At 42.5% G+C, this 22,906-nt stretch overlaps 1 protein-coding gene across 4 annotated transcripts in view; it reads right to left on the bottom strand.

Annotated features, from left to right (window-relative positions):
* The window catches only part of BRINP1 (BMP/retinoic acid inducible neural specific 1), a 279,680-nt gene that overhangs the window by 20,696 nt on the left and 236,078 nt on the right, over window positions 1–22,906 (bottom strand). For all 4 annotated transcript variants that reach the window (XM_033962434.1, XM_033962435.1, XM_033962436.1 and 1 more), the window contains 2 exons: window positions 18,342–18,578; window positions 14,126–14,348 (listed from right to left, as the gene is read on the bottom strand). In XM_033962434.1, coding sequence (XP_033818325.1) covers window positions 14,126–14,348; window positions 18,342–18,578 — 460 coding nt within the window. The remainder of the gene's footprint in view (window positions 1–14,125; window positions 14,349–18,341; window positions 18,579–22,906) is intronic.

Raw genomic sequence — 22,906 nt, 5'->3', positions numbered from 1 at the left:
CGTCAGTTACAGAACTGGGTTTATTTTGGGTGGACCTAGGTCCGATTCTGTATAGGACGACCTTCCCGGGCATCCTATACAGAACCCCGGCCTTATTGTTGACATGCATAAGTACTATACTCAGAGAGATGGTGGACAGCGATAAAAACTTGCATTTTAATGGGTAATACTGAATTTTGCATGTGGAAAGGGCTTTGATTGCTGCCTTCTGTGTGCCTATCAGTCATGCTTGTTGTTTCCTTCCACTCTTCTTGCTTCCCTCCTCTCAGTCTCTCTCTCAGGACATACATTATTGAAAATGCTATATACTGCAATGTCTGCTGTCCCTGCCAGCTGGCAGCAAAAGAAAATTGAAAGGGAAAAGTAAAGTAAACTAAAGAAGGCAAACTATATGTACAGGAACTTGTAAAGAACTAGATATCTGAGCACGAGTATCTTTTATGTTTCCTTGTCTCTTTCCTCCTAGCTGTTCCTGCCTACTTTATTTTCCCTCAGTTCCTGTCTACCTTTACTCCTGTTTATCCATTTTTTTCACTTTCTGTTTTCTTTGGTTTTGTTTTTTTGGTTTTTTTTTGGTACATTCTCTTTCTTTCTCTCTGAAGATCACCATCATTTGGGTCACCCTGTGTTTTCTTGATGCGGACAAACAAATATCTATCATTTTTCTTGTTGTTTTCATTCTCCCTTCCCCCTTTTATTCTCCTCTCTTTTTTTGCTTATCTTCTACTTCTCTCATATCTGCTTTTTTCTTTGTATTTCCATTTGCTCCATCTCTACTCTCTTTCTCTCACTCTCTTTGAAAGGGTTATATTTGGCAAGCTTGTATTTTTCTCTTCAGTGGGCAAACAATCGCTTTATTTCATCTCCTCTGGGTTGTCATTCACTATATAAAGAAGCATCTCATTCAAGTAATCATGAGCAATGGGAAGGGCATTGACTGTCATGTTGTATCAAACAGAGATAAAGATTGTATCCACCAATAAAGAATGACATAAGATGGACCACTGCCTTTCTGCCTAGCCAGCACGACACCTTGCTTGCTGCAGTTATAGAATAGAATGATAAACGATAACACGCCTACTGATCTTGGCTTAAAGAAGCCAAGCAAATCAGTTTCAAAAGGTTCAGGCAACAACTTAATTTTACTTAAGACAAGACATTTCTTAATATAAGTTTCTTTCTGCCTCACTGATTTATTTTTTTGTCCACTTGGGGTTAACGCTGATGAAGGGAAAATGATTAGTGAGGTGCCACATGGGACCATATTAGGTTTAGCCCTTTTCAATGTCTGTATCCGTGACTTTGGGGAAGGGTTAGAAGGCAGATGATATGAATGGCGTGTATATGACAGAAGGTGTTGATAAGGTGAAGGATGGCTTTGAAAACATGCTAAATGAGCAAAGGTAAGCAATTATGCTTTTGCCCTGCCCCTCCCTCCCCCCAAAAAAATAAAAAATAAAATCCAGGGTTAATTGCTTTTTTGGAGGTGAACAACAAGCATCCTCCGAAAAGGAAAGAGACCTGGGGGTCAGTATCTGTGATAACTTCAAGGTAGCCAATGAGTGTGACAACATACCTTGTTTATCACACTTAAGTTTATACAGTGGTACTTTGGTTTACGAGCATAATTCGTTCCAGAAGCATGCTCGTAAACCAAAATACTCATATATCAAAGCGAGTTTCCCCATAGGAACTAAGGGAAACTCGCTTGATTCGTTCCCACCCACCCCATCCTCTGAGGCCAGTGGCGCTGCTCTCTCCCCCCCCACGAGAATCGGCATTGTTCCCCTCCAAAGGTCCCTCCGCCCTTGATACGGCACCCCCCCCCCCCCCGCCGTGATCCGGCATCCCCCGCCACAATCCGGCACCCCGCTGCCAAGATCTGAAGTCCCCCAGACCCACCCGAACAGGCTTCTTACTTCCATCTTGGCCTCGGCACCGGTACTGGCATGTCCTGTGCGTTGGTGCCGGTGCCCAAAGATCGGCCTCCTCTTCTTTGCTGGGCCTTGAGCATCTGCGCATGCTCAAGGCCTGCGAATTCACGCTTTCTCCGAGATTCGGGTGGGTCTGAGGGACTTCAGATCGCAGGGGGGGGGGAGCCGGATCGCGGGGGGCGCCGCTCGCAAATCGAGGCAAGCTCAGTTTCCGAGGTGCCGATTTTGCAAATGTTTTGCTCGTCTTGCAAAACACTCGCAAACCGGTGCACTCGTAAACTGAGGTACCACTGTATTTGGTTGTTCTACTATTGTTATGCTGTTAATAAAATTCTAAGTTTTAGGTTAAATTGTACTTGCCTTGGGAAAATCTCTTCATAAAGGCAGTTAATAAATCCCAATGACTTCATACATAAATAAATACAAACTGCGGAGAAAGCTAACAGTAAATTTGGATGCATAAAGAGAGGTATCACTAGTAAAAAGATGAAAGTAATTTAACTCTTCTATAGGCCTCTGATGAAACCATAAGTACTGGAATGGGGTGCGGGGAGAGACATTCATAGGTTTACTTATTTATTCATAGCATGATACTCAAAGCAATTTAAGCAGACGGGAGAGGTACCTGCTCACTTAAATCACTTGGGACTGTCCACTTAACCAGGCAATACTGATGAATATCAGTCCCTCCCAATAAAGGGCAGGTCAGAGATAGTAAAGGGGGTGGCATTGGGGAGAAGCTGGCAGTTATGTGGATGCTGGCACCTGCATAGCCAGTGGGTGAATTTAGATCAGCTCCAAAGCTGTTCTAAATTCATGCAGTTGAATATTGGCCAGGACCCGCGTAACTTGTTTTATGGTTGAGCCCTTCATTCTCCCTTCCCCCCCCATTCCCCTTCCATCTACCCCAAAAGTCCCCCTCAATCCAATTCCCCCTTCGCAAAACCTGCACACTCCTACCCCTTGTGTTTGTCTCAACAAAAAGGCTGACGCACTCTCTTTTGGCAGTACATTTTATTACAACAGCTGCTAGAGGCAGGAGTGAGTGGGGGGGGTTTGCTCTTGCTCCCACTGCCCAGACTGGACAACCAGGGACCCCCAGGTAGGCTCAGGGAATCTATCAGGACCATGGTGGTGAGAGGAGGGGGGGTTACAATCTGTGCTGGAAGAGGGAGGAGGGAGAATCCGAATAAGGAGCTGTTTGGGGTGGGTAGGAGGGGGGTCAGAGTAGGTATCATTCCATGTGGGAATGGAAAAGTTAGGTGGCTCCCAGCTGATATATTCAATCAGGGCCCACATAACTTTCTTATGCGGACCCTGGCTGAATATCAGCTGGGACCTACATAAGAGATAGTAGGAGAACCACAGTTAGCCCCAGATATTCAGTGTTGGTGAATGGACATGGCACGACACAATTTTCCTTCTAAGTTGCAGCATTTTTGCAGAGGAACAGTGCTTCAAACAGTTTAACTTCTATGTGAGCGTACGTGCCCTGAAGAACTAGCACTTTCGGCTACAAAACTATTGTTGGCTGACTGCATATAGTAATTGTTCCATATGTACTACATTGCGATAAAGGGATTGTTTCTAATTCCTCACATTTTTTTCCATTTTGATGTGTGGTTGGTAGAGTGGCTTTTCCTCACCATTTAGACTGAGGTTTTTTCTTTCGCTTCCATTTTGTATTGTAGCAGTGCCTGGACATTTGATTTATCAATTAATGGGGAGATTTTGCTTATAGTATATGTTTATTCACCTCCATTCCTCTTTTTCATTTTTTTGTTGTAAATGTTAACCATGTCAATACCGATTACACAAGCACTGAAGTGCAAAGACAAATCAGGATCAAAGCTGGACTGTGCTTTGGCAGCAACTCTAGTAGTCAGGAGTCAGACCATTGCTGGGTAGACGTCTGTAGTCTGTGCCCATAATTGGCAGAGAGAGAGAAATTACATATACCTGTGTTTAATATGAAGAAGGACCTGTGCAGACTGCCAGATTCAGCCATGACCATCATGTTGGGCAGACTGAGTGGATGTTTTATATTTCACACATATAGGTATATATATATACACACACTAGTCTTTAAGCCCGTTACATTAATGGGTGCTAGAATAGATGTGTCTGTCTGTCTTTCTTTCTGTCTGTCTTTTTTTCTTTGTCTCTCTCTCTTTGGCCGCTGTTTGTCTGTCTGTCTCAATGGCCCCCCTGTCTGTTGGTAATTCTTTCTATCTGTGTCTCTCCCTGGACCCCTGCCTATCTCTCAGTGCCCCCCCCCCCGAGCAAACCAAAATTGCTGCCTGCCCTCCAGCACACCCCTCCCCCCAAAGCAGCCCCTTTTCCCTCTCCCCCTCCACTTCCCTGTGCAGCAGTAGCAGCCGGACGCCTCGCAGCACCTCGAAGGACACCCTCCTGCCGCTGCTCTCACCGGCGCACACGCCGTAAGCCACAAATCGAACACAGCCACGGAGTCACAAATCATGCTGTCAGGGATCACGGCGTTGTAAGTGCGCATGCTCGCTTAGGGTTTTATTATAGAGGATTCCGATGCCATCATGTTTTGCTCATTTCTTATCTGAAGAAGAAAGAGTTGTCTTCGAAAGCCGGTCCAAAATCTATTGTTATTCTAATACAGTGTCTAGCAAATTTTTCCAAGCCGCACCGCACTAAACACGGGGCCGCGGCTGGAGGGTCCTCGCACATGCGTGGATGATGACGTGATGGCATCACGCCTATGTGTGATATGATCATGTTGAAGTCCCCACATGTGCAGAGGCCCTCCAGATGGGACCCTGAGCTTGTTAACCCCAAAATGACTACACCAGTAGGGAGGTACGGAGAGCAGGAGAGGCGCCTGCGAGGAGGAGAGGCGCAAACACCAGCTGACTCGCCTACAGGACGTGCCTCTTGCAGCACACCTGGAATCTTGCCACAGCGTACAGTTTGCAATACACTGTTCTAATAAATAAGGTATTATATTTTTTGTTATGTTTTGTTTTATTTCTAACTTGGAAATCTTTATAGAATAGGCTCCAACTGTACATCTTTCAGGCGCCTAAGCCCTTATGCACCCTGTTATAGTATTGTGCTTCCCCAACCCCCCTCCCCTCAAAAAACAGCGTGAAAACACAGGCTATGTGCTCATATTGTGTATTTTTATGGCGTGTAGCAATGGTTTAGAAAATTATTTCCTTAAAATGTAGCCCTATGTAAGCAAAGTATTGGGGAAGAATATTTCATTCAAAGGCCTCCCCCCTCCCTTGTCTAGTCGTTATACAGTACTAAGAAATAAAAGAGTACCATGGTATTCATTATTTTAACAGTTCAGTAGTCAGTCCTGAACCACAGGCAGGTATGGTGATAAAAAAAACACAGAGAACTTGTTAATTAAATCCAGAGGGACAGAAGCCAGGAAACTGTGAAGATTAGCAAACACTACATTATCAACATCTGCTATTCCTAAAATGAAGAGTATGGTATTAGAAGAGATTTTTTAATAGCTTCAGGGATGCCTCTCCTTTTATTCTTCCTGCACTTTTGTTTCTTTATCTCCATCTTTTTCATCTCCATTTTCCCTTGTTCTTCTTCCTTTCTTCTCTCTTAGCATCTAACAAGGGTCCCACCAAAGTTAGATGCAAAATCTTATAAAACTTGCCAGAGAACCCGTCTGGCTCCGGAGCAGAGTATAATTTCAACTTAGTGATAGCAGATTAAAGCTCCTTCCCCGTAAACGGTAAAGTAAGCCAAGCCACAGCCTCGTCCAATAACTCAGGCTGCGCTCTAAATAAGAAACCACATCAGACGGAGCAGCCTGAAAAAAAAAAACCGCACAAACAATTTTGCAATCTCCTCAGGTTTGTTTATTACACATCCGGCCGGAGTCCGCAATGCAGAAATAGTACATGATCCCCCACTAGAATGAACAATCCGAGCTAACATCGGCTGCTCAGCAGGCGCCATATTGCCATCCACCCCGCGAGGCTTTTCTTTATCTTTCTTCTGGGTCCGGCTAGCCATCGCGCCCCCAAGTGAATGCAAATATTTGTCCATATATTAAAGGTCCTAAAAGAGTGATGTAAGTCCGAGAAAGTATAACGATAAATGTCGATGCAAAGCGAGGCCCTGGGAGCTGCAGGCAAATATGTCCGCACTCCTCACTACATCACGTGACCTCATAGAAAATTCTTACAAATATTTTCTATCAAGGATTTTCGAATAAACAGTAGTCTCAAAATGATTACCTCTCAACTCTACTTTAACATCAAGAAAGTTAATCTTACTGTGATCATGTTGCATTTCAAACTGTAGATGAGGATGACAGGAGTTGATGTTGCAGCCAGGCCTGGCTCTCAGCAAGCGAAAGACCCGGCTCGGACCGCAGGCAAGATTTTGGGCACCTTTGATTTGGTTGGTGAAAAGAAAAACACGGAATTTTTCTGGATTCACTTTATTTGTCCACAAGAAAAAAACCCCAAAATATCAGACTTGAATCCAGTGATAATTTCCCTGCAGTTCAGTCTTCACTGCCACCTGGGTAAAGCATGCATTCTCATTATTGTATTTCATTTCAAAGTTCATCGCCACCAGGCTTCATTTGCCTCCAATACTAATGTCCAAATAATATGATAGTCTCTGTTGGGATCCCTACCTGCAGGTAGCTAGGTTCCCTCTTAAGGAGCGCTCGCCAGCTTACTCCCCTCTCTTAAGCAATGCCTGGTATATCATAGCCAGTCCAAACAATAAACCAAAAAAGTTTTCATTGACATTTGGCTTCTCAGCTTTCACTGCTTCTCTCTCTTTGGACTTCTCCCATTCTGCCTAAGCAGTGGGGGTGGAAACAAACAACCCTTCCTATGCATAAAGTTGTGCTATGCCCCCACCCAAGTTTCCAAGCACCCCTTTGCTTCTGCACGGCAGTTTAAAAGTTTGTTCAAAGGATTGGCTAATTTCCCTAGCAGCTGTGCTGGGCCCCTGTTTCTTATCGGCACTCTGTAGCCCTCTCCCAGCATCAACACGTTCCTAGCTCATTTAATATTCTGGTTAGGGAAACGTTGCAAAGAGCAGTGCTGGGGAGCAGTTATATTACAACTCCATGCCTTCTTCTGGGCTATTAGCATGGCTCTCCCAACCCATACTACTGGCATCACAATCATACTCAGCTATTTCCATGCTTTCTGCATTTACATTTTCCTATTCCCCTCCCCCTTCAGGGTAGTTAGGAGAGCAGGCTGGTCAAGCTTCCCTTCCCCCCCTCCGTAGCATTACCCTTACAAAACCCTTACAAAACCCTCTGCAAGGTCCCAGACCTGCTTGGGGAATTTCTGTTTGTCCTTCTCTGGGTGACAAAGAGCTGCCTCTCTCTCTCTCTGTGGAGTAGTGCTACCCGATTCACGATTCAAATCGGTTCACCGATTCACTTCAGGTGAATCGATTCGAATCGATTTAATTTTTAAAAAAATTGGCTTCCCGATTTGGACCCTCTCCCCTCGCCCCCTAAAGCAGAAGTGGCAGTGCTGCTCTTGTTGGCCGCTGCCACCCCTGTTTTAGAGGGCGAGGAGGGAGGGTCAGTAGGGAAGTGCTACATCCGGCTTCACTCCTGGCCTCCCCGAAGGACTGCCCCCCTGAAAGACTGCGCCGCCCCCCCCCCCCCAGGGAAGGCCTCCGTGTTCCCCCTGGCCTCCCCAAACCGTTTACCTTACAGCTTCAGCCGAAGATCGCGGTTACAGCCCTTTGCACTGCAGTGCTTTGAACTGTTTCCTCTGCTGCGGTCCCGCCCCTCCTCTGACATGTACCCTGCCAGAGCTGGTGTTAGACCGCAAACGTGAGCTAGGATTTAACAGAGAGAGGAAAAGTCTTTTTTGTTTGTTTCTTTTGTTTACACCACAGCGCCAGTGTGGTTAGGAGAAGGCAAAGGGGGTGAAGAGGCTATAAAATAAACCCACCAGGATGTTTGAAAAAACACCCAATTGGAAAGGAAAATCGAATCGAATCGAAAAACCAATTCAGTAGGCTGAATCGAATTGAAATTTTTTTTCCTGAATCGGGCAGCACTACTGTGGAGGGATTTTCCAGTGTAGAGCTGTGGGTTGGGCTCAAATCTCTCTTCCAGCCACAGCTGGGGTTAATTTATTTCCCTTCTGCTTCACGTCTGAAGGCTTACATGCTTGCAGTTTCCCCAGTGTAGCCCTGCCCGCTTCTAAGTTGATTTTCTGTTTCACAGCTTGGTTTTGCAGGGAAACTTCTCTGCTCTTGGGAAAGGAATAAAGGCAATTAGACTGGGGTTTGGGAGCCCTCCCCTACTGGGTTTCCTGGTAGATGGCTCTCTGGTTTTAACCCTGCTTGTTTTACTCTGCCTAAAACCCTATTCTCTGGCTGCTGAACTGGCTTAGCTTTAGGGATGGAGGGTTTTAGAGCAGGGTTTTTCCACGTGACAGGGGCTTCCCTGTCACAATATATACATAGAATTGAAGGGATTCAATAGTTCCATTCCATAAACAAGAAAATATCAGCAATGAAATGGGTCCACCAAGAAATATATTGAAAAAACAAATTGGCCACTGTTGGGGCAAATGAAGCCCCCATGGCTACTTCCAAACACTGTTGAAAAAAATTTGTCCTCAAACAAAAAATAATTTTGACTCATAGCTATAAGGCTCAATTCCACTAAAAACTCTGTAGAGACCAGATGCGAACGAGGGCGTTGATCCAAAACCTGTTGAAAACTAGAAGGCTTCTTGCTGCAGAATTGAGGTATATAACGATGAGACATCATAAGTAACCAACCAAGTAACTCTCATTGCCAAAGGTTAAGAACATAAGGATAGCCTCACTGGGTCAGACCAACGGTCCATCAAGCCCAGTAGCTTGTTCTCATGGTGGCCAATTCAGGTCACTAGTACCTGGCCAAAACCCATTGTTGCAAAATCTGTAAAAAAATGTCTCATGTCTTTCAATAGAGATTGCACTCCTTCCAATTCAGTTTGCAAGTGAATATCAATAAACTTTCACAACCTTTCCAATAATGAATCACACGCTGACACTATAGGCCAGCCAGGTGGTTTATCTATATTTTTATGTATTTTTGGAAGCAAGTAAAACACTGGTATTTTATAGTGCTGGTAAGTTAAAATTTTGTATTCATTCTCCGTAAGGAACTTCTCTTTCATACCTCTATTTACCACTTCTAATATACGCAGTGCTGCTTTCATAGTGAAACGAAAGAAAAAGCTTCAGTTATATAGGCAGAGGTAACCCTCTCCACTATCCATCCATCATAGGCAAAAAATTTGTATTGAAGGATCCCCAAACAATAGCACATAATTGTCCACATTGGTCAATTGGGACCAAGCTGCCTGCAGATATTGTTCTTTGTCTCAGATGACAATATCAACTCCCTTATCTGCTCTTCTAATCACTATAGATTCTTCAGATCTCAATCTCTGATTGAGATGCAGATTACGTTTGCATTTTACAGATGACTGTTCAAGTGTGTCCAGCTCTTTCAACACTGCAATTCTAAAAGTAGTAACAACAGGATCAATTGGACCTGGGGAGAGGAACTAAGTAGACTGATCCCTTACCATAGATCTATCCCCAGCTTGATTGTCTATGTGAAAAAAATGTATACACAATTGTAATGTCTTCAAAACAGAATTGAAAGGGTCGATGGTTTTGTGTTGGTACAAAGGACAATCTTTTGGCTAAAACTGCCTCTTCCATCGTGGTTAACTGATATTTTGCCAAATTTACCACAATTGATCGCGGCGAGTTTGAGATCGAGTCTGAGGCATTTTAGTTCATCCCCTTCTGCCTCTGCCTCAAGAGCATCACCATTTCCATAATTCCCTTTCTATTTCAGCATCCATATTGCATTGTGGTTCATCACAAGGAGTAGAGACTGTTGAGTGCAGGATGCTGGTCATTGATGTATTCCATGGTCTGGTCAGTTTTTATTGGTTATAATGATGCTTATCATTAAGACGACTTGTATATTAAATGTAATGTTATATTTTGTATGTGAGTGTGTAACTCGCCCTGGATAAGGGATGTGGATAAATAAAAAAAACAAACTACCACTGGAACCCCTAGAGGAAAGCTGAAATCTAGTGGACTTTATTGCATGTGGTTATTTGTTTGAATTTGATTACAATGTGCCTTCTCCTATATATGTACTGTTTTGGTAATTGAAACCACCCATTATTATACTTTTGCCCAATTTGCCTGTTTCCTAATCTCTGTAAACATTTCTTCATCTGTCTATTCGTTTGGTCCTGGTAACAGTAATACAGCACTACAATACTACTCCATCCCTTCAGACATAGAATTTATATCCATAAGGATTCCATGCTGCAGAATCACCATCAATTCCATATTTAACATATAGCACAATCCACCCCTCCCTACTATCTCTTCCTTTGGACACAAGGCGCACTACGAAAGATGGGATTGGCCACAGCAGACCAAGTTCTCTTTGAGGAGAAACAATGTCAAATAGGAACCACTGGTGGACCCCTGGAAGATGCTCATACCACCAAACAATGTACATCAAACTAGGCTTATTGAAACAATTTGTCAGAGCTTTAGATAAGGAGTAGAGAGTTGCACGGGGACAGAAATCCCACCCATCCCCGCCCGTCCCCGCCAGGATCCTCTCCGTCCCCACCCGTCCCCGTCAGGATCCTCTCTGTCCCCACCCATCCCTGCAAGGAATTACCTCCTTCCCAGCCCGTCCCCATAAAAAGCAGCAATTACTTCTGACAGGATCATCAATTCCACAGTTTCTTTTGTGTTTGTGCTGCTGTTTTCCTTGTGGAATCTCTTTGGTGGAACCCTTTTTTGTTTTCTGTTCAGGTAATTAACTTATAAATCCCCTCTTTTACTAAGGCTGACGTGTCCATTATATTATATGGACGAACCCTGCTTCCAAAGCCTTCCATCCCCGTGGGAGTCCCATGGGCCAGAGGGGGGTCCCCGTGGGAATCCCGTGGGTTAGGGGGGGGGGGATTCCCGCGATCCCTATTTCCATGCAGACTTCTAATAAGGAGTCAGCAGCCTTTAAGTATGTTCAAGACATCTTCCCTAATTTGTCTGAGGCAAAGGTCAAAGCTGGTGCCTTTGTCAGATCACAGATAAAGAAGGTCCTGGAGTACAAGGAATTTCCCAAGAAGCTAACTACAGTAGGAAGGAGAAAGCAGCTTCAAACAGCTTTGTTGCAGTGGTTTGGGGCTTCCTGGGCAAACACAAGGCCGAAAACTATGTGGAGTTAGTTGAGAATCTAGTGAAGAATTACAGTAAAATGGACCATAGGATGTCTCTTAAAGTCCATGTCCTTGATGCTCATCTTGAGACATACAAGGAGAACATGGAAGCATACTCAGATGAGCAAGGTGAGAACTTCCACCAGGATATAATGGACTTCAAATGCTGCTACCAAGGACTATATAATTGGAACATAATGTGAGACTACATTAGGGCAGTGGCGTAGCAAGGGAGGGAGGTGCCCGGGGGTTGTGGCGCCCTCCCTCACCCTCTTTTCCGCCCCCTGCCATGCATGCTTCCCTTCCCCATATTGGGGGGGGGGGGGAGATGTTTAGCTCTCCGGTACGAGCAGCATCTCAAACTTGCTGCCCACGCCAGCGTCGGCTCTCCCTCTGACCTCACTTCCTAGTTGTGGGATCCGGAAGTAACGTCAGAAAGGCGCACCGAGGCCAGTGAGAGCAGCAGGTTGGGGCTGCTGCTCACTGGCAAAGAGCTAGAGGTACAGTGGCGGGGAATTTAAGGCATGTACATGGGGGGTGAGGAGTGGTAGGGAGCAGAGAGGAGGAGAGGTGCTGGTGCCCCTATCAAGATGGCACCTGGGGTAGTCCGCCCCCACCCCTCTTACTATTCCACTGCATCTGGGGGCTGATTGATGAAAGTGACTTATAATATAGGGCTCCTTTTACGAAGGCACGTTAGGGCCCTAACGCGCAGAATAGCGTGCGCTAAAATGCCGCGCATGCTAGCCGCTACTGCCTCCTTTTGAGCAGGCGGTAGATTTTCGGCTAGCGCGCGCTAATCCAGTGCGTGCGCTAAACCGCTAGCGCACCTTCGAAAAAGAAGCCCATAATTGTGAATCTCATAAAAATGTCTTACTTTTAAATCTGTGGTCGTCTTTGTATAACTTCAATATAAATGTTAATTGTGATTCATATGTTGCGTTTTATGGCTTGATTGATAAGAACGAAAAGCTGATAATTTGGTATTTTCATGTTTTAAATAGATAAATTGCAAAATTTGGGTATCCTGGTCACAAAACCAAAGTTTTATGCAAATAAAAGACATTTTCTATACTTTTTAGGCATGAGCTATTAGGAAATTACACTTGCTGCCCAGGAACGAAAATCGTGTTACATAGTGAATATGGGGTAGAGATGACAGAGAAAATGATGTTTCCATAGTCACATTGGCTAAGAACCAAAGAACTTATGAACAGAAAAAGACTCCTTTTTTTTTTCCTCTCCAGGTATAAGCATAATAGACATATTTTGTGCAGGAAAAAAAGGGATTTTTTTTGTCACAGAAATCTACAATGACTCCCAAAGTGGTCAGTTTCCCTTAAGGAAATTCAAAGATAAAAGGAGCTATGGATAGCAGGGCTGTGCTGCTGATCCACAGGCCTTCCAATTTCAGTCTGCAGGTAGGGAGACAGCTGGTGAGTGAAGTTAGACAATTGGTCAACCTGGACAAACTGATGAAAAGTTTGAATAGTACAGTGATTAGAATTGACCCTTCAGGGGTCACTTGCAAAATAAAAAGGTAAGCACTGAAAACTGGATAAAACTCAAACCTTCATGATCGTAGAAGGAGAAAAACAGAAAAGCAATTAAGAATCGTTGTTCAAACAGAACAATTTAACATCATGAAAATTGTTCCTAACATTCAATGGAAAGGACTAAAGTGACCATGATTGGAACACTGTGTTCTTTCAATAATTCTTCAATTCAAGATATTTACAAGACAGTAAAGGGCAAATTTCCGGTGGGATATCTACAAATACACTTACACATGTTCTGTTAAGCCTGCACAAAACAATCCAATTTTTAAGCACACAATTCTTACATATTTTGTTTAAATATCAGCTTCCTAAAGGCAGCAGAAAGTCCATATCTACCCTTCCATGTTGTAAAATGACATCCAGCACCACCTCAGCCTCTGCATTGCACACATACTTTTCAAATATGTCTCCAAAGCAGGAGAGAACAACCACAGTCCTCAAGGGCCACAACCCTGTCTGGTTTTCAAGATTTCCATAATGAATATGTATGACATTGATTTGCATGCGCTGATTCCACTGGATGCAAATAGATCTCAAGCACATTCACTGTGGAAATGTTGAAACCCAGTCTGAGTTGCAGCCCTTCAGGACTGTGGTTGCCCACACATACTAAACTAAACTAAACCTTAGGTTTGTATACCGCGCCATCTCCACAAGCATAGAGCTCGGCACGCTTTACAGGGTTAGGTTGAAAAGGAGCTACAATGAAGGGTTATAGGAAAGGAGCTAGGAAGATAAAGAGGGACATACACTAAAAGGTGCCCTAAAATGCCTCTTTTCCAGTCAGCCAAAAGAGAGCACACCCTTCAGATTCACAGAAATTCATTAACAACTATGATTTTGAAAACTGACACTGAGGGCCTGATTCTCTAAAGAACGCTGATCTCGGTGGCCGCCTAAGAAGCGGCCACTGATCGCGTGTCAATCACGCATTGCTGTCCTTTACAGAATCGCTTCTTTTTTTCCTAACAGACGCCTTAAATATAGGCCAGCAATTTACAGGCCTACATTTACGGTGTCTGTCTCGTGCCTATGGAGATGCATAGAGATGCTTATGAACGCCTAAAACCACTTCTAGTAGAAACCACGCCCATGCCGGCCTTGGGCATCCGTAAGCATCCTTATGCATCTCCACAGGTGCAAGATAAATGCCTACAATATAGGTGTCATTCGCTGCATCCATTTTTTTGTGTCCTGATTGGCTAGTGAGAAGGCAGTAGAATGCCTACCGTCACCTACAACTGGGACACCGTTTGTAGAATCAGCCCCTGAATGTGCAACAAAAGACAGAATAATTTAGAGATTTGAGGTAAAAGATATAAGGACCATTTAGTTCTCATTTTGATGCTTATGTCCCGCAGATCTGCATTCTTACCTTTCCCTAGGCAGCTGGTGATTAGGATTGTGCCGACAACGGACACTGAGGCCAAAGAGCTTGCGGGCGGTACGCTGAATCTTCTGACGCTGGACTTCCATTGAGCTCTGGAGAAGTTTGTAGCGGGTCTGCAGGTCCCAGTCATTACCCCAGTGCTGGTGTATGCTCCCAATGGTCAAGAAATGGTTGCTTGGCAATCTCTTCATGAAAGACTTGAACTCATCTGCATTCAAATACAACCAAGACTAAAGAAGTAGCATCTTTGATAAACAACAAGGTCCTAGGTATTATGCAATGTCTCTTTGGCACTAAATCCCAGATTCTAAATAGGTTACCCAAATTCCAGTGATGTTTCCGCTAATAGAAAAGTAATTCAATACTATATTTAACTGGCATCAATTCATTTTATGAAAACTTTGTGTTGTGTTTGTGCTGCATGTCACAAGCAAATTACTTTTCAATAAATATATTTGACAACATATCTTTGAATGATGTTCGTCAATTATTAAGAGCCTGATTCTATATAGTGCCCCAAAAAATCAGCACTAACTAGAACAGCACTTAGAAGGAAATTCTATAAGAGGTGCCTATCTTAATTAGTAAATTGGCTTCAATTATGAGCTTTAACAAGCTCATAATCAAAAAATATAAAGATTAATTGGGTGGTAGGCGCCTATCTTAGGCACAATTCCATAAAACATAGCTGCCTAGTGGTGCCTAACTCCAAAGTAGGCGTGTTTAGGGATGGAGAAAGACCCAGGTGCTGCTAGGTGTGATTCTCTAAAGCAGGGCTGCCCAAGTCCGGTCCTCAATATCTACTGGCAGGCCAGGTTTTCAGGATATCCACAATGAATATGCATGGGAGAGATTTGCCTGCACTGCCTTCTTGGTATGCAAATCTCTCTCATGCATGTTCATTGTGGATATCCTGAAAACCTGGCCTGCCAGTAGATCTCGAGGACCAGATTTGGGCAGTCCTGCTCTAAAGGATATAAATACCTATAATATAGGCCTTTAAAACCCTGGCCTACATTACAAGCGCATAAGTTTTAAGTTGGGTGCAATTCTGTAACAGGCGCCTATATGTGATGGGCAAGAGATAGATGCTATATTATAAGTGCCTATCGTTTTAGATGCCATTTATAGAATTCCAAATGTTGTGTGATCGTGGCATGTAACCAAACCCAGCATGTAACCAAAAAGAGGGAGAAAAAGCCTCAGAGTAATGTAGCAGTATAGAACCAAAAGGTACAAATCAAAACTGCTTTTGATAGGTTCACTGGCAAAAAAAAACTCCCTCACAGAACAGCTCAGGTTTAGAAAAGGGCAAAGTCACCCGGAGGCTTGTTTAAGGACTTAGCTGACAAAAGACGACTTGAGCACCAACGCTGTCATGTCGTCCCAACAAGCGACCTTATTTCACCAATGTTTTGGCTCATCAGGGGAAGAAACAATACAGTCTTGAAAAGTGAAGCCACGCTGAGACCAGCCCCAGGACAAAGGAAACAGACAAGAGCACTTAAAGCCCTCCCTTCAACACAGACCTAACTTCCGGTCTGAATCAGTGCTCAGCTCAGCTCTTATCAAACACAGCTGACTGAAGAAAATCAAAACGTCAAAAAAGAAAATGCACCAATGTAAATGACTTCTACCTGATTAAGACCCAATGGCCAACTGTTTGTAAAGAAAATATCAAACGTTGTTCAGTTTGGTAAAGTTTTTTCTTCCCAAGGAGTCCATCACTGCACATTTAAAATCTTCAAATCTGTGCTTAACTTGCTTGCAATGCTTTGGTAAGACATCCACTACATTTTGATGAGAAATATTGTGTTTGTGTTCCAAAAGCCGAGTTTTAAAGGCTCTAGATATGTGGCCAATGTAACATAGCTGACAGGGGCATATCAAAACATACACCACCCATCCAGAGGCGCATGTGGTGGATCTCTTCAATATAACTTCCAGTTGGTAAGGAATTTCAATCACCATCCCTTCCAACATGACATCACACATCACACACTGCATTTGTAGTGACCCGTAGGCTCCCTGTATTGATCAGTCCGTATATCAGCTTTGCACAATTTGTCATTCAGGTTCCAGTTCCTGCTGTAAGCATGGTACATCTTTCAATTTGTGGTGCGTTTGTAAAATTGGTCAATATTTCTTAACACTCTGGTTAATAACTGAGGACATCTGAGAAAAACGAAGTACACAAATCACAGACTGCTCCTACTCCTGTTGTCTCCTATATGTCAACAACTGTTCTCTGGGGTTACAGCGAGCTCTTTTCTCCGCTTTCTTCACAATTCTTCTCGGATAACCCCCTCCGTGAACCTACGTGTCAATAGTTTTGCTTACGTGTCTTACTCGAACAGTTCCACAGCATATATCACTCGCTTATTATAATAATCTTCATTCACTGCTTGCTTCTTAATTCATATCATTTCTTATTGATTCTGCCCCAATTTTATTCCATTATTCTAATATTTCATCTTCATGTGACCTCAGCGGCTACACCTGGGTTTCATATTTCATGTAAAACCGAGGTTATACCGTAGCCAGCCTCATCATCGGTCACTATTAATCTTAATCGTAATTCATAGTATATTTTAAATCCTTCTCCATTTAATTCCATTCATTCACATAATTTATCATATAAAAACTTTAATTAACTTAGATACACTGAATGGGGCTCCGATGTGAATTCAGCGTTTTGCTAAGTAGCTGTTTCAAGGAGCGGGACACATTTATAGACAACACACCATATCTTCGTGAAAGTTTAGACACAGATCTGAAGATTTTAAATGTGCAGTGTTTAGACTCCTTGCGTCCTCTGTTGTGCAGGGGAGACATGAAGGAAAAACTTTACCAAACTGAACGCTTTAATATTTTCTTTACAAACAGTGTGGCCATTGGGTCTTAATCAACAAATGGAGTGGCAAGCATTTTTTACAGGTGGAAATCATTTATATTGCTGCTTTTTCTTTTTTGACGTTTTGATTTTTTTTTCAATCATATGTGTTTGATAATAGCTGAGCTGAATGCTGATTGGTTGATTCAGATTGGAAGTGAGGTCTGTGATGGAGGGAGGGCTTTAAGTGCTCGTTGGTTTCCTTTGTTCTGGGGCTGGTCTCAGAGTGCCTGCATTGTTCGTTCCCCTGATGAGCCACAACATTGGTGAAACAAGGTTGATTGGTAGGAAGATTGGAGAAGACGTGACAGCGTTGGTGCTCAAGTCGTCTTTTGTCAGCTAAGTCCTTGAACGTGCCTCCGGGTGACTTTGCCCTTTTCTAAACCTGAGCTGCTCTGTGAGGGAGTTTTTTTGCCAGTGGAAGTATCAAAAGCAGTTTTGATTTGTACCTTTTGATTCTATACTGCTACATTAGTCTGAGGCTTTTTATCCCTCTTTTTGGGTGCATGCTGGGTTTGAAAGGGGGAGGTACCTCGGTGCCACGATCACACAACATTTTGAATCGTTATATGAACATATTATATGTTTTGCATCCTCATATAATTTAACACATTTATAGAATTCCCCATTAGTGTGATTCTACAAGATGTGCATACTTTTTATAGAGTCATGCTAAGTGCCTGTACATTGAATAACCTGGTGCACTCATTTAAGCCAGCTAAAACCAAGCCTAAATGCCTGTGCCTAAGTTGTGCATGGATTGAACATATTTTATAACAATGCAAATAACTTTTAGGAACGCCTACGATCCGCCTATGATATGCTCCCAACTTCTCCTTTTCAAATTTGTGCATTGCTCTTGGCGCATACTTTTTATAGAATCACTTTCCAAACTGTGCACATAATTTTTAATTAGTGCCAAGTAACGTTGATTATGAGGTGCTAATTGCCAATTATTGATGCCAATGAATCATTTAAGTGGTGTGTGCACAATGGCTATGCATCAATATGCATGCACAACTTATGGAGGCACGTACAGAATTTAGGGGGTAAGTGATAAGAATCTTCATGTGAAAATTGATTATACATGCACACAGATTTACAAATCACTTATTTGAATTTTCTAGAGCCCATGTACAGAATATACAATAATGATCAGATTCCATGATATCCTTTGCCCTGTGAGAACTCATGAGTGAGTTGCTGACATCACAGCATACCTTAATTAGCATATCTTTTACTTTTGCTGGATTAATTGCTTTATTCACTTGCAATATAAATAGGAAAATTTATTTTACATTGTTTTACCTGAATTTTCAAAGTCTTTATAGGCTTCACTCCAGGACTTGCCCATGTTAGCTAGGGTATACTCCATGATTTGGATGTCAGTGATAGGGCAGTTGCATTGTGGGTATTCCTCAGCACATTGGCATGCACACTGGTTGTTTTTACACACATATTCACCTTCCCCATTGCACATGATATAACTCAATGCTGACTGGACAAACTTCTCCTGCAAATACTGTGGGAAGATTATCTGGAGACCTGGATATAAAAAGAAATAAAATAATAAAGGTTAAAACCTGTTTGACTCAGAACAGTAGAGGTGACTCGGTGAGAAATGAAGCTGCTATTAGATTTCTTTCTACCTGTCATGATCAGCAAATATGAGGCACAAGATTTATGCTTTTGCTCAGCACCATTGCTGAGCTGTGATCTACCAACATCTGCCAGCTGTTAAGAGGACATAACCCACAATTCCAAGAAAATGCAGAATGGACTGTTGAGTGAAAGCACAGACTGAATACAAGCTCCTGAACCAGCAGAGAGTGAATGCAGCTCCATGCTTTTAACTCCATACACTGTACTCCTTTTCTTCACTGAAAGTAGATCTGATTCAGTCAGATACCCCTGACTTTACCTCAGTTATGATTACCAGATCTGCATACTCTGGACAGACATGGGATATTTTCCACCTTATTCAGATTGCTGAAAATTTGAGGCAGTAGGCAAGTCACATTTTTTTTAATTGGTCTAGAGTAAACCTGTCCAAATGCAGTCCTCAAGGGCTGCAAATAGACCAGATTTTCAGGGTATCTCTAGTGAATTTTCATGAGCAAGATTTGCATTCCCACTCAATCTCTCATGCATATTCATTAGGTATATCTGAAAAAGCTAACATATTTGCAGCCCTCATGGACTGAACTTGGAGAAGCCTGGTCTAGAAAGACTGAATTTCTGATCACTTAGGGCTCCTTTTACAAAGGTGTGATAGCATTTTTAGCGCACATACCGGATAAGCGCGTGCTGAAGCACGCACTAGCTTAAAAACTACTACCTGCTCAAGAGGAGGCAGTAGCGGCTAGCGCACGCAGCCTTTTAGCGCGCACTATTCCGCGTGTTAAGGCCCTAACGCATTTTTGTAAAAGGAGCCCTTAGCTACACTGTAAATGGGCCATCTCTGTACCATATAAAAACTATTACAGGTAGAAGAAGGCTAAACTCATGGAATGAATTACGAGTCGGCTAAAGATGTCTCTTGCCTCCCTCTCAAAATTCATTCATCAAACAAGCTGCACTTCTGTGCTTGAGCTATTGCTGTATTTCAAATTCTCAAAGATCTATTTGTCTTCTCCTGGAAGAAAGTTGCCTCAATAAAAAAGCGCCCTCTCTGTTCCACCCACCTCTGATAAAAGGAGAAACAGTTTGGTCTGAGTTTTAATGAAACTCCTTTAAAATGTCATTTTGCAACTCCTTAGGGTTAGGTAAGTATTTATCCACTCTAAGTGGTCTGTACTTTTTAGCTATTTATTTACAAAATCTTATAGGCCACACTATCTCTAACTATAAGAACATAAGATTTACCATACTAGGATAGACTAAAGGTCCATCAAACCCAATCCTGTTTCCAACAGTGGCCAGTCCAGGTCAAAGTACCTGACAAGATTCCAAAAAATATTTTATTTTGCTTATCCTAGAAATAAGCAGTGGATTTCCTCAAGTCTATCTTAATAATGGACTTTTAGGGAATTATATAATCCTGTTTTAAATACTGCTAAGCTAACTACTTTCACCCTATTCTTGTTTTATATTTACTACTTAGTAGCTTCACTGTATGTCCCCTTTATCCCAGAATTTTTGAAAAGAGTAATCAAGTGATTCAAATCTGCCCATACCCATTCTACTCCACTCAATATTTTATATACCTCTATCATCTTTTCTGCATTAATCCCAGTCAGGTTTTAGACCTTTATTTAGTACCAAAACAGTGATTGCTGCCATTTTTATGGAAACCACTTTGTTTAAAGGTGCTATACACATTTCTTAAATAAATAAATTTGGATAATTTATATAGCCAAGTTTCCAAGTTTTGATGCAACGCTTATAAACTTTCTAAGTGATTTACATAATAGTAAAATCAGGGGTAGACCAACAACATAGGCTGGTAGAAGATTCCATGTTTGTGGGGCAGTGACCATGAAAATGTCTGAGCGCCTTGTTTAGCAGAGGCTTTAATACTCTGATAATGCAATTTGACATGAATTCTGCCTTCAACTTGGTCGACCATGACAAATTACTGGACTGTTTGGATGTAATTGGTATTGGAGGAAAAGTATCGGAGTGGTTTCAGGGTTTTCTCATGTCTCGCACCTACCAGGTCTGTTTCAATGATGATCTCTCAGGAATTTGAAGCAACCCATGTGGTGTCCTTCAGGGATCACCATTGTCCCCATTGCTTTTCAATGTCTATATATCCTCATTGGGTTCCCGATTATCTCACTTGGGGATAAAATTATTTAGTTATGTGGACAACATCACAATCATTATCCCATTTGCTGGTTTCCTCTTAGAAGTCGCTCACATAGTAACAGAAGTACTTAGACCAGGGGTGTCCAATGTCGGTCCTCGAGGGCCGCAATCCAGTCGGGTTTTCAGGATTTCCCCAATGAATATGCATTGAAAGCAGTGCATGCACATAGATCTCATGCATATTCATTGGGGAAATCCTGAAAACCCGACTGGATTGCGGCCCTCGAGGACCGACATTGGACACCCCTGACTTAGACTAATGGAACAGTGGATGATTGAGTTCAGATTGAAGTTAAAGTCAGAAAAAAATAAATTTCTTTATTGCTTCTCCACGTCCACATAATATTGATACATCTTTGATTATAGATAAGCATAGCTATCCTATTCAGTCAATCATTAAAATATTGGATGTTATATTGGACCAGAGTCTGACCATGAGGAACCAAGTAGATTCTTTGGTCAAGAAGGGATTCTTTACCCTCTGGAAACTTCATTCTATTAAGGCTTACTTCGATGCCTCATCGTTCAGACTGTTGGTCCAATCTTTGATTCTTAGTCAACTTGATTACTGTAACATTGTTTACCTGGCAGTTTCTCAGAGAAATGTGCAGCGATTACGTATAGTTCAAAATGCCACAGTCAGATTGATTTTTGGGCTGAAGAAGTATGACCATATAACCCTTCTTTTTTCAAAAAGTTACTATGGCTGCCGGTGGAGGTGCAGGTAAAGTTCAAGTTTGGCTGCTTCTGTTACAAGTTTTTGTTTGGACTTGCTCCCAGATATTTTACTGATCTTTTTTTCTCTTGCTACCAATAAACATATGAGATGCTCGCTTTCTAACTTTACCTTCCCGCCTGTGAAAGGCTGTAAACTTAAAGAAATTCACCAACGCCTAGGCCCAAATTCTGTAACCAGCGCCTAAAGTTAGGCACCTATTTCAGAAGCGCCCATCTAGATAGGCGCCTGTCTAAATTGAATAACAAGCCCAATTAAGCTTTTTAATCAGCACTGATTGAAACATAGGCGCCTATCAAGATTCTGTAACAAGGCGCTTCTAAAAATTTAGGCAGCCTTTAAAAAAATAGGTGCTATGCATGTTAGGCGTGGGCGTGGCTATGTGTTAGGCGCCTTCTTACAGAATCACTGCTCTTAAGCGCTCAGCTAGGCGCCTAACTTTTAAGTGTGCTTAGAGCTGGCCTATTTAACGGGCGCCTCCAAAATAGGTGCCCAAATAGCTGCCACTCAGCGTGATTCACTAAACAGCACCCAATTTTACTTGAATCACGCTGAACAGTGCCTATATAGGCGCCTAACTTTTGGGCGCTTCTTATAGAATTTGCCCTCTACTGTCTTATTAGGCAGCTTTATGGGTTAAGGATTTAGACCATTGATTATGAATTCCATACTTATTTGGAATTTAGGGGGCATCTAAAAACACCTGTTAGCCAAATATTTGGGTAACTAAGTTCCTCCATTCAGTTGTATATTTTTTACTCTTTTGTAAACCGCATAGAGCTTCACGGTCCTGCAGTATATAAGCCGATTGTTATGTTATGATTAACAGTAGTAATAGTAGATTCCCACTGCAACTCCTTACGACTCTCGGCAAGTCATTTAACCCTCCATTGCCCTAGGTACAAAATAGGTGCCTGCAAATAGCATGTAAACTGCTTTCATTGTAACCACAGAAAGGCGGTATATCAAGTCTCATCCCTTTCCCTTGGCACTTGCTCACATTACCCCCTCCCCCCCTTTTACAAAACTGTGCTAGCGTTTTTAGCGCTAGTTGCGCCGGTAACAGCTCCAATGCTCATAGAATTCCTATCAGTTGGAGCTGTTACCACCGTGGCCAGTGCTAAAAACTGTGCTACAGTTTTGTAAAAGGAGGGGTAAATGTCTTGTCATTTTGATACCCAGTCTCCCAGTCTTGCTTGCAATTTTTCATAATACTCTTGCAATTTAATAACTTTGAACAATTTTGTATCATCAGCAAATTTAAATACCTCCCTAATTATTCCCATATCTAGATCGTTTTTTAATATGTTAAAAAGCACTGGGACTT

This window comes from Geotrypetes seraphini, chromosome 10 (genome assembly GCF_902459505.1).
Source record: "Geotrypetes seraphini chromosome 10, aGeoSer1.1, whole genome shotgun sequence".
In the NCBI taxonomy this organism is placed as follows: Eukaryota; Metazoa; Chordata; class Amphibia; order Gymnophiona; family Dermophiidae; genus Geotrypetes; species Geotrypetes seraphini.
The sequence above is the reverse complement of the archived record's forward strand: the minus strand, read 5'-3'. Positions and strand labels throughout refer to the sequence as shown.